The sequence below is a fragment of the Apteryx mantelli genome, chromosome 3, assembly GCF_036417845.1.
Source record: "Apteryx mantelli isolate bAptMan1 chromosome 3, bAptMan1.hap1, whole genome shotgun sequence".
NCBI lineage: Eukaryota > Metazoa > Chordata > Aves > Apterygiformes > Apterygidae > Apteryx > Apteryx mantelli.
In genome coordinates this window covers 106,736,579-106,749,619 of record NC_089980.1, presented here as the reverse complement: position 1 = coordinate 106,749,619, position 13,041 = coordinate 106,736,579, and the positions used below count along the sequence as shown (strand labels likewise).

At 37.9% G+C, this 13,041-nt stretch overlaps 1 protein-coding gene across 1 annotated transcript in view; it reads left to right on the top strand.

The window, feature by feature from the left end:
- Window positions 1-13,041, top strand: part of LOC106492492 (collagen alpha-1(XIX) chain-like) — a 151,024-nt gene that overhangs the window by 37,960 nt on the left and 100,023 nt on the right. Inside the window, exons 7-8 of the mRNA XM_013952343.2 lie at window positions 11,535-11,658; window positions 12,031-12,306. Coding sequence (XP_013807797.2) covers window positions 11,535-11,658; window positions 12,031-12,306 — 400 coding nt within the window. The remainder of the gene's footprint in view (window positions 1-11,534; window positions 11,659-12,030; window positions 12,307-13,041) is intronic.

Here is a 13,041-nt window from a genome sequence, read left to right as displayed (position 1 = left end):
GTTTGGCATTGGTGGGGTGGGGTGGGGGGGGAGACTATGCACCTAGAATTTGAGGGTTCTAAAAAAACTGAATACGTTTTAGTTGGACAGTGCAACGCATGCGGAAGTACACAAGGTAGCTCTTGTGAGACTAACATGAGAAGTAGAGGGATGTGAATCCTTCAATGTGCAGCTCTGCTTGATGTCGTTAGCCCTGCTGTGCACCACACTAACAAAACTGTTCTGTTTCTGGGATCAGTTTGTATCTCTAGAGACCAGTGCAAGTGCCTGTACAGCACGGGCAAGTTGTCTCTGAAAACCTTTAAGGAAAGATGGATGCTTAAATTTCTTAATTTCTTCCTCATCTTGTGAAGAGTATATGAATATATAGGCCAAGGAAACAAAAATGCCATTTCTGACTTTCCCCTCCTTGTTCCGCTCCCCCCCCCCCCCCAAAAAAAAAAAGTATGAAGTGCCTCTTCTGTCTTCAGACTAAAAAGATCATGGCCCCCAATAGACAAACCTTCCATTGTAGTCTGCATTTTCTTTTGCTTTTTCAGACAACAGCGACCACTAAGATCTACAGATAATTAACATTGTACCAATAGATCTAGTTTCAGGGTAGGAAGCATGTAAAAATGCCTCTAGAGCAATTTTTGCTGCCAGCTGACTTTCAGAGGTTACAGTACTTGGTTCTTTTTCTAAAGTCTTCAGAGAGTTCCTTGCTCAGCTGAATAACTCGTCCCACTGTAGATAATCATATTTAGCATAAAAACTTAATATCTCATTTACTTCAGAGACTGCCAAATAGCATACTTTTCAAATAACTAGATCTGTTGTCTTTGTTCCCTTTCTAGGAGCAAACTAGAAGGGCCAAATTACTTATAGAGCTGCTTGTAAAATGTCTAAATAAAGTCCCGGGGTAGATGTTGAAAGAATTATGTAAAATTACTTTAAAGGTATTTAAATTCACATCCTGTTCTCTTGAATATTGCCATAATTGAAAAAGAGGGTTTACCACAACTGGATTTGAGGATATTTGGTATGGCTAAATGGCCTTGAGAGACTATGTAAAAATGTCAAAAGCTTGATACCATTCTTGAATAATCTGAGGAAAACTTAAATCTCTGACATTCTTTTAAGCAAGCCTTAAAAAGCTTTAAATTTTGAACAAAGACAGCCTCTTAGGATACAACCACAAAACAACCAAAGGAATGGACAAATCATCACACTACTCCAGGTTCCTCCATTCATATTAATCTCCAAAGAGAATGCTTTATTCAGTTTATTTTGTGGATAGCTTGTCAGGAATATGTCAGACCCTCATTAGTTTCCTTATAGAGGCAATCAGTTTATTAATCTGATTTTGAACAAGGAAGGAACTGAAGCTTTCTGGGACATTCATGCTGAACGATAAGGCCTTGTGCTTGCATGCACTTGAGATATTTCATTCCCTACAATGAATAACAGTATTTAAAAAATGTTAAGAAAATGTTTTTTTCCAGATTTAGCTGCAGAAGGGAAAGGAGAATGAGGTGTACATCTAGAAAAAGCATTGTTTCTGATGGGAGGGGATGAGGGTTCAGAAGAGAAGCTTTTCTTTTGTATATTTTGTATTTGTATATTTTTGATGTCCTACACGGTGATAGGGAGATGGATGCTGGTACTAGAGGGATCTGAGCTATTTCTAACTGATATTTTTTAGTTTTAGTTACCTGAAGAGAGTTATGATCTGTGGAATGTGGAGAAATGTCCAGTGAAAGGGACCTTGGTATTAGAAAAATTACTGTATTCACAAGACTCTTAAAAACATCAGACTGAATGTGACTTCTTGTTAAAACACACTACTGAGGAGTGATAGGTGGTACTGAAGGTATCAGTACTGATGCATCAATATCAGCTACAAAGGTGCTAACAGACTTCTACAGCTACTGAAGATATCTAAGAGAAGAACCAGGTTGGAAACAGCAGACTGAAGCAACAGAGACTTAGGTTTTGGTCATTTTCTGCCACTGATATTAGAATTTCTTTGCATATTTTCCAGCCAGCAAGTGATTTTGACACTTGGAAGACCAATATGGTGTTGAGCAGCATGAGGCAGAGGGACACCAGAAACAGTGTCTTGTAATTGCATGATTAGGAGATTCATAGGAGATGCTTTCCCCCTTTTGAAAGAACTTTAGAATTGCACACTTTCCTCATCTGTGTTCTCCATCTCAGAAGCTGAAAGCTATATGCTTGCTTGCTCTCTGGTTGTCCCCTACAGAAAATAAACAGTCTGGATTTAAGACCTGAATTTAATATAAGACTTGAGTTTAATGTAAGACATGAGTAGATCACTAGATTATTGACTTCAATCTTTCAGAATCACAGGTAACCATGCAATAGATGTTTAACTCAAAATTGTCTATACAGCATCTACTCATACCTCTATGTTGCAGAAGTCCCCAAAATCTTTCCATTACCCTATACATTTCCTTTACTTGCTTTGTACATAAAAAGGCAACTTACTGGAGGATACCCATTGTCTGGATCCATTCTGTTGCACTGTTTTTTCTTGAGTCTATACCAGTGCAGGTGTGGCAAGATCCTTTGGCATATGAGATTACTTTGAGTAAAATTTTAACTTTTTTAAGTGGTCAGGCTCTGGCTTTCATTCCTTCCCTGACTCACCTTTTTCCATTGCAATGTTCACTGGTAAAAGACTATGATCTTTTTTCACCCCATATGTCTTTAGCATGGAAAGATACTTACTACTGATTAGAGCAGCTTAATTTCTGTGCGGGATTCAGGGTAAGGTGTGATATTTTGGAAGGGAAACATGCTGTTTGAGTAGATTGTTTTATAATGTGATACTGTTGCTAGTTTCTGAGCACATATATGAAATGGACATGAAATGGAAAGAAGAATCTTCTTTCATACATTTTTGAATTATATGCATTACTAAGTAAGTGAGAGAGAGAGTAAATGATTACAAATTCACACATTCTTGCTTTTGGTGACTTTTGGTCTTTGGCTTATGTTTGTTTCCCAGGTACAAGGAAAGTTTACTGATTGCTCTGAGACCTATTTGGTTCATAAAACAAATAACCAAGTTGAGCAAGGCAAGTGTATTATAACATTATCACAAGTGTGGAAAGCTACTTTCCACAAGATAAAACTCCAAAAGCCTAAATGTTTGCCTGAATTTTTTCAAAACTTTATCAGGCTGCAGAATTCTACTTAAGAAAATGAGTTGAAAAATTGTTGCATTTCCTATTTCCAGTATATGTTACTACTTTTAAGTCTGTAATTCTTATAATTGCTGACTGCTTTTCAGAAAAGTTGAAATGTGCAGAAACTTTCCAAACTTAAAAGCAGGTGTAGTTTGCTAGCTTGACCACTTTGAAATCATTGGAAGACAAGCCTTGGACTTCATTAGGGCTGGGAATATGCCAATAGTTCCTACAAATAAGAATACATAATCCCTCTAGAATCACTAGAAAAAAAATACTGTGAGGAGACACAGCAGTTTTTAGATTTCTATTTCTGATTCAAACCAACTGTTTTTAAGTGTCCTTTAAAATTTCTATAATTCCATACTGACTTTCACAAAAATTTTTCTAATCCCTCTGTGTATTAAAAAATGAGAGCTAATCTATACCTATTTAGTAAATGGAAACAGAAGTATACTGAAGTATATAAAATATTTGGTAAATCCCTTTTTCCAATGTTGAAATAATTTTCAGCTTTGCATTCAGTGGCACATTTTCTGAGTGGTTTGTGCTCTCCCTAAATGATTAATAAGTCTTAAGCTGTTTGCATAGTTCCTTAAGTTGCATCATATAATGTGTCATATGAAAACAACTTGAGGCCTAATGCAATATGAAACTGTGTAGTGCATCTTAGTGTGATTTGAGGAAGATGGATGGATGGGAAATTATTTCTTATTTTGGGCAACAGACAGCTGTTCTTAACTTTTGCTTAAAAAGAATTTAAAATACCCCTTCTAGGTGGAGGTTGGTAAATTATTCTAGTCAATTATTTCCCCTCTCCCCATTATGCTACTCAAGTTCAGGCAAAAAGCGAGAATCAGAAATATGCTAATCTGATGTGGAAGTGTTGACAATAATGCAGGGGTTTTTTTTACATTTGGTCACTAGCTTTGCTTTTTCACTCATAAGTGATCTCAGTTTGAGTTCCGTTAGTGAACACAAAAAGGGTAAGATTTCAGCGTCTCAGCCAACATAGTACTGAATACACCATCATCCACCATAGGAAAGTTGTTTAAATTGACTTCTTGAGCTCTGGTCACCAAATTACTGTAACATTGTTGTGTTATGAATGACTTATACAAGTAATGGTATATGTCAGCTGGAAAAGATGTATTGCCATAAACTCTAAACATCTCTCACTTCACTCTCAGGAAATATAAGTCGGCTCATCTTTCTCTTCCTGGAAGATATTCAGCAAGCTAGAGGCTTCATTGATACTTGTAAATACAGAAGTTTATCATATGCTGTAGTGCATTCTTATTCAGCATGGAACAATTAAAGTTCACAAAATTTAAAAATAGATGCTGGTTTTCCATGAGTGCTTTTTTAAAAATAAAAACAAAAGGTAAATAAAGGATTGTCTTACTAAAATTTGATATGGGTAACTCAATGCTGCTTTACAAAGATAGAACTAAAACTTTTTATAGCACAGTGAATACACAGTTAATTCATTCATAATTACTTCTTTAAACATGGTAGCACTGGGAGAACCAGGTGATAGCAGAGTTTCAGAAATTTTCAGAACTTTAAACAAATGAATAAGCAAATATTTTTCCAAAAGTCAATCTATACTTTTTCATTACAAACAGTGGAAGGTATGCACAAATACAGATGCAAAGTTCCTGCAAAATGCCTGTAACTGCTCTCCTAATAAGCTCATAGTGTGTAGTCTGTGCCGTACTAGAGCCACAGCACCTGTTTTTAGGAAAAAATATAGCTACATTTAATCCATTAAGACAAGAGGAGGATGCAACAAAAGCTTTCTGCAGCCCTGAGTAGATATATGCTTTGACAGAGTGGCACATAGATGTTGCTGGAAGGTCAGTGTGTATTTATTAACATTCTGAATGCATCTGCCTGATGCTTCAACCTATGGCTTAGTAAGAGATATCTGTCTGTATTGTACTGTGTTATATTAGGGATTTTCCTGCTTGTTTTCTTGTTTCCTCAGTCTGCCAGCTGTGGCCTCTGTAATTTACAGTACACCTCAGGCAGGCAGGCTAGGGTGGTATAAATCCAAGTCTGTGTGTTCAGCTCATGTGCTTCAATTCCTGCTATTGTTTTCAGCAGTTCCACCAAGGGTGTGCTTGGCTTTGAGAACACAGCGCTCTATTCATCAACTTACGTTTGTATTTTATACTACTGACAATACAGACCAAGAGAGAGATTCAGATTGTCTAAATTCCACCTAAAATATAATTTAGTGAGACTTTAGGCACCTAAGTCTAAGAGAATGATTCAGATTGTCTACTCTCAGGCACCACCTAACCCCTTGTGGCACCTAAAATGAATCATTTTGGACCACAGGGTTCACTAGGCGTCTGGGCATAAGTTCTGGTGAAGTTCAGAAGCACCATGGTTTAAGCAGCCAGGCATTTAATTCCCACCCAAGTTTCACTGTGACTCAGAGATGTATATAGAGATGCCTGAACTCAGCCTGTGTCCCCAGAGTTACCTAATTCATTGACCATGCTTAAGTCACACATAGTAAACTTGGACAGCATTAAATTCGACACCAAACATGGTAGTCATGATCACTTTCACTGTAGAAAAGGTGGAGAAGAGGAAGAGAAGACAACTTTTTAAATAGCCTAAAGGTTAGAGCAGACAGCCAGGAAGGAGGATATCTGATCTGGATTATCCTAAATTGAGGAAGCCAAACAGTAATGATGGAGCTTAATTGTCTGTCCCACTGACAAGGATGTTTCCTGGGAGAGGAAAATCTCAGATTCATGTTTGTGCTCCCAATAATGATTATTAATTTTCTTCAGATGCTTTTGTCCAAAAATACATAAGCATCCCCCAGATCAGAGATCATAAGCCATCATAAAAAATCTCTCATTTTTTATAGATGAATTTGCACGGAACTTTCTGTTGCATGTTTCTGTAATGTTAGGGCTTTGTTAAGACCTGCCATCTCTCTTACTACTTTTGGCTTAGGCACTATGATGTACCACTCTAGATGACTGAACCCTCTGTGTTTGTGCTTTACATCTATAGACCTTGAATTGAGCTTGACGAATGTTTCCTTCATCCTTGTTGTCTCTCCTAACCTTATTCTCTCATTTTCCTATTGCTCTTTTCCTGTGCCACATGGAAAGGGTAAATACTCTATGAGGAAGTACTTGCTGAGTTGTGGACATGAGGAACAACTTGCTTTTGTATTTTTTTGTTAATATTTAGTGCAGCTTCTTTACCATTGTCACCTTACATGTAATGTCTTGTTAGTTTTTTTCAGAGATCCCTTTTACATGTTGGCAGATGCAACCAGCTGGAACAGTATATTAAATATTCAAAGAACTTTTGAATTCCAAATTCAGTATTTTGACAATTTTTTTACCATATTTTAATATACCATGAGGTTTTAAGTCAACTTGTTACATTTTTTTTATCAAATATCCTTTTATATTTATTGTTTAAAACATAAACATGTTAGGTCCAGTTCGAGGAGTTTTTTAACCAAACTTTATAGAGTGGAAGATACCATTTTGTACAGCCTAGATCTTGTTGTAATATCTTACTGATTGTCTGTACCTAAGTCATTTTAAGGCTAGGTACTTGCTTTTTATTCTATTACATTCACTTGAAACCATTCAGAATGAGTAAGAGCACACGGGAAAATATGTATAATAGTATATAGTATGTAGTTTTCTGAGTATTCTTCCTTTAGGGCAGTCACCACCTGGCTGGAGGCATTGAACGTAAAGCACATCCTTTAAGGCATCTGTTAATGACTTTCCATTAATTGCCCACCAGGGAATGTTCATTTAGTTACGTGCTGAGAATGCTTCCCAGAGAATAAACTCATCACTTTTGTTAAGTCAAGTCTTTGGTATAGAGTAGTTGTGCTATTTGCTGGTATTATGCTGTTCAGATAACTGTAAATTTTAATTTTATACTGTCTTTCAACGAAAATTGAATAGTGGAGAGTGGTTGACTTTTCTGTTCTGTTTTCTTATAAAGCATAATATATCACATTGCTTTGTTTGACTGTGTTATTTGCCATTTGTTTACATCACTTTTACCTCTGCTGTGATAATTTCATTAAGTAATCTGAAATTCTTTGCAATGTACCCAATGTTTTCAAAATAGCATATGAAATATGTTTTTCTGGTTCTAAATTGGGAATGGTGAGTATGTTGGCAGGTAGGGCTGCCATTCAGAAGGACCTTGACAGACTGGAGAAATGGGCTAACAAAGACCTCATGAAGTTCAGTAAAAGCAAATGCCAAGTCCAGCATCTAGTGACCCCATAGGACAGTACAGGCTGGGCCCCAGCTTGCTCAGAAAGTAGCTCTACAGAAAAGGTGCTGGATATCCTGCTGGATGACAAGCTAACCTTCAGGCAGCAAGGTGCCCTTGCAGGGAAAAAGGCAAACTGCATCAGGGGCTGCCTGAGCAAGAGTGTGGCGGTGTAAATCAGTGTATTGTCTTTAGGAATTAATTTAACCCTGTGTACTTTTTTCATTTCTTCCAAAATACTTTCCTCTAACAGCTCAAAGATAAAAGAAACTAGAACAGACTCCCACCCTTTTTCATAATGCTTGCCTGTGCCTCAACTCTTGTCCTGTTTCCAAGTGGTTTAGTAAACAGTTAAGAAAGAAACAAACTTTCATATGATGTGCACTGACACAGCCAAAACATTTTAGAAAAAGTTCTGAAAGAAACATTCAAAATTTTAGAAGATAAATGGCGTTATTTATTTAGATAGCACTTCAAGTGTCAGGGAGGCTTAAAGTAATAGGAGACAAGGGGAGAAAAATATGTTCCATTTATTATTAGAATACGTAAGATGTCCAGAAGCTTCTTCAGCTTGTTTTGCAGATGTATCATACCAATCACACTTTCCCCCCCTTTCATTTGATAAAGGTTTTTGATTATTTCCCTTCTACAGTTGTCTGCCCTTCTCCCATTAATGTAAACTCCCCCATGCCTCCAACTGTGGAAGTTAACCAGGAGATTTAATTGGCCTCGGACAGCTAATCAGATGCTTCCACAGACATACTATGTGAGTTACAGTTATAAATCTGAGATGCCATGTCCTTAGCTTGTCTGGGATGCTGTAAGCCATACAGCTGGTCCTATCTCCAGATAGTTGACTGTTCTACTAAGATGCACTTGCGTATTGCTGTTGTTTAAAGAAGGTATTTTCTGTATAAATAATAAACATATTCTTTAGTCCATCATTAATTAAATTATCAAATAGTATGGAATCTGGATCCAAGCCCTGCAAAGCCTATTTACTTTGCATTGCCTTTTGACATTAAAACATCTATAACTACGTAACAGAGCATATGGGTCACTAATGACATGGGAGAGCAGCCAGTTCAGTTCTGTGGTAAAACAGGAATCAGGTGTTGGACATAGGCCAACGAAGCGATTTCCACATACAGGATTTCAGTAGGAGTTATTCCACAGAGAAGCTTTTTAGCAGGATTAGAGCAGGCCTCTTTAGACGGAAGGGGTCTTTCCTGCAGTCCGAAGTTAACTAAAGTGCACTGACTTCAAAAAGGGTAGCAGAGCTTTTGTCTTGTCAGCTGATGCTTTCCTCCTCTCTTCTTTTTTTTTCTTTTTTGATAAAGTCTTTGTAGCACATCATTATGTAACTATAATCCCATCTTTAATTATACAGAAATAAACCATTTACTTGTCATAGTGGGGGGAAAAAGGAGGAATTTTTTCTGCTGTGTGAGACTCTAAAGTTTCCTCCATTCTGATCCATGGAATGTCTTTGGGAATGTGACTATCTGGAAGTGGGCAACCCTGACAGTTTTCAAACAACATTACTTCCTGCATAAAGATTTCAGTGTTAACACTTTACAAGCTACTGGTGTACGTTGCAGTGTCTGCATCTGTGGTTTTCATTTATCTCATCTCCGTCTTAGAAAATGAGTAATTTGGGATGTAGAAGCTTCAAAACAAAAAAGTTGATTGCAAAATCCTAATTTTAGTATAGAAATAGTGTCTGTTTAACAATTACCAGAGGCTCTAGAGTTGAGTTATAGACTGCTTTTAATAGCATTTTTTCTGAAATTCAAACCTTTTAAATAGTTCATAGGAGTGACTGGTATTCTCATACATTCTGTGATACAGGTAGCAAGTCAGACAGTTTTTAGAGGCATGGACATATAATAATCTTACAGAACAAAATAACAACAAAATTAACATAGGAAGTTTTTCGTTTGGAAATGCATTCCATATTTTTGCCCAAGCCTGCCGAAGTCCTATCAGTCTGAAACTCAAGACACGCAAATCATTGACCCTGGAGGTCACTGGACCCAAACCGCTGTTCAAAGCAGGGACAATTTCAAAGTTAGATCAGGTTAATATGAGCTCCATCCAGGTGAATTTTGAAAGTCTCCAAGGGTGGAGATTATTCCGCAAATCCTCTTGGAAATTTGTTCCAGTGTCTGATCACCCACACAGTGATTTATTTTTTTCCCCTTGTTGGAGCTGATGCCCATTGCCTCTTGTCCAGACTAAACAAGCCCAGCTCACTCAGCTTCTCCATGTACATCATGGCTCAGGCACCCTAGCCATCTTGGTGGGCCTCTGCTGGGCTCACCCCAGTGAGCTGCTCTCTCTCCTCTCCTGGGAAGCCCCAGTCTGGACACAGAACTCCAGATGTGGTCTCACAGGTGCCAAATAGAGGGAAACAATCCCTTCCCTTCACCTGTAGGGCACACTCTTGCTCAGGCAGCCCCTGATGCAGTTTGCCTTTTTCCCTGCAAGGGCACCTTGCTGCCTGAAGGTTAGCTTGTCATCCAGCAGGACACCCAGCACCTTTTCTGTAGAGCTACTTTCTGAGCAAGCTGGGGCCCAGCCTGTACTGTCCTATGGGGTTACTAGATGCTGGACTTTGCATTTGCTTTTACTGAACTTCATGAGGTCTTTGTTAGCCCATTTCTCCAGTCTGTCAAGGTCTTTCTGAATGGCAGCCCTACCTGCCAGCATATTGATCACTTCCTCCTCAGTCCCCCCAGTTTGCTTTCATCTGCTATCTTACTGACAGTATACTTTCTCCTGTTGTCTGTGTCATCAATGATGTTAACAGTACTAACCCCAGTTTTAACTTCTGAGGAGCACCATTCATAACTACCCACTAGCTGGGCTTTGAACTATTATGCACTACCCTTGAGCCCTCCAGCCAGTTTTCTAGCCGTCCTGTAGTCCACTCATCCAGCCCTTGTCTCCCCATCCTGGCTGCAGGGATGCTTTATGGAACAGTGTTGAAAACCTTGCTTAAATCCAGTTGAATGGTGTCTATTGCTCTCCATTTGTCCGCAGAGCCAGTCATCTCATCATAGAAGGTAATCATTTGGTCATGCGTGATTTCCCCTTGGTTAATTAGCGCTGGCTGTTTCCAGTCACCTTCTTGTTCACCTTATGCCTGGAAATGGCTTCCAGAAGGATTTGCCAATTACTCTTCCCAGGGACAGAGGTGAGGCCTACAGTTCTGCAGATATTCCTGCTTACCCTTTTGAAGAGACCATACTTGTCTTTTCAGTCCGCAGGAACCTCTCCTGCACCCTACAACCTTTCAAAGATGATAATGGCCTTAAAGTGACATCAGCCAGCTTCTCTATACAAATAATAATATACATCCATAGTATAGCCATTCCAGTATAGTTTCCCAAGACAAAAAGTAAAGCAACCTGTCTTCTACTTCTCTCCCTCTTTTCTCTCCTTCTCTTGTAAGCAATACAGAAGTGAAAATCTGGCATAGCTGGCAGCACTCTCAACCCTGTACACTGGGGGATAGCTTTTCTGGAGCCTGGCTCTGATGTGCTGCCTTTTCTGTCCCCTCCTGCCAGCCTCGCATCCTCATCATTTCCCTTGTCAGCCAGGAAGTGTATCTGAGCTGTTTCTGCTTATTACAGAAATTTCATCTTCATGTGCAGGATGTTGGGTTTGTGAGAGGGGGTATTTCTGTAGAGAATCCAAGAAATAAACTGGGGAAAGTAATGTTTCAAAATGTATTTATATATGGCATTCATTTTGCAGCAGATCTTTTAAGATTCCTATTTATAACAATTAAATATTAAAAAAAAAGAGTTAGAATGCAGAATTTCTTAGGGGAATCTTTATCTTTAGCTGTTTATTCTTACAGATAGTCTTAACTGTACTTTTCAGCTGGAAGAAGTGAGAAGAGGCACTTCCGAGCACTGAAGCTAGTAAATTTGTATGAGAGGGAATGTTTGGTTCCCTGTATTCAACAAATATTATTTCTGTTCACATCTTTTAAACATTGTTTATGTTTGTACAAGAATAAAGAGAACTCTTTTTTCCTCCCCACTATAGGCAAGTATTTCCAAATGGGCTTCCTGAAGAATACTCTCTAATAGCAACGTTCCGTGTACGACGAAACACCAAGAAAGAACGGTGGTATATATGGCAAATTTTAAATCAGTATGACACACCTGAGGTTAGAGTCTTCTTTGTTTTTTTTCATTCAGTTTTCTTTTTTCATAGTAATATGACAAATATATAGTGTTTCATCACTGGATTTAGCTGCAGTTTACACAGAATAGATAGACTGCTCTGAAATAGCTGATCCTTTGTTATAGGGATTACAGAAATTGAGCAAAATGTATTGAATAAGACTACATACTAGAATAGAAGGCATATTATGATTTATAGCTGATGTGTATTTACAAAGTTACCTAAAAGAATGCTTTGTAATTCTTGCCCAATCTATGCAATAAAATTATTTTTATTATATATGGTTTATATATGCATTTAATTCATATACTCTAACTTCTAAATAACCACTTGTTTTATTTTATTTTGCTTTCAGATCTCTGTCCTTATAGATGGTGCAAAAAAAGTTGTGGAGTATATGACCAAATCTGCTCAGGGAAATATACTGCACTACGCTTTTAAGAGTCGAGAAATCTATCCATTGTTTGATCGGCAGTGGCATAAACTTGGTATTAGTGTGCAGTTGGGGATCATTTCCCTCTATTTGGATTGTAATTTAATTGAGAGAAAGCAGACTGATGAAAAATTCACCACTGACTTTCAGGGAAGGACTCTGATTGCTTCTCGTGCTGCAGATGATAAGCCAGTAGATGTGAGTAGCATGAAAACAAAACTGGATAACTTGGAAATCATGTTTTAGCCACACTTTTACTAACATTATCATAAAGAATTATGGAGATTAAAAAGTTCATAACTGGTTGTTAATTTTGAATGCATATTCTTAACGTGATGTCTTTAGGTCTTTTTCTCTAAGCGATTTCATTGCTGTAGTATCTGCTAAGGCAAGCCCTCCATTACCAAAGTAAGGACTGCAGAAACTCAGGTCCTGGTTTCAGGAGTCTTTATTTTAATTTGTTCACTTTGGAGTGACAGCCATGTAGTTATTGTAGATCTATTATTATTACATTTAAAGATAACTTCCTTTAGAAATTTTTTCTTTCAATTTTATGAGATTCAACTACATGAATGACAAATGCAAATTTGTATCTGTCATCTAGTTACAATTTGTTTCTCTCTGTTAAAGGAGATGCACAAAAAAAATTTAAGGATCACCTATTTATTAAGGTTGTATCACATGCCAGGGTGATTCAGCCATGCTGAAATAGGGGCCTATTGTGTTTGCATTTGTCACTCCCCCCTCCAAATCGGAGGCACTGGGAAGTGTCTGGAAGTGTGCTCCCTGCAGCTTTTGATACAAGTAATGGGTTCTGCATTTGTAGCTGGCTGTTGTAAGATAGTCCTTTTCCTCCACCTCTCCCCATCAAAAGACAGTGAACAAGATCTGCAGTTCTTCTAGAATGAAATGCAAATGCAAGGTAAAGTAAGT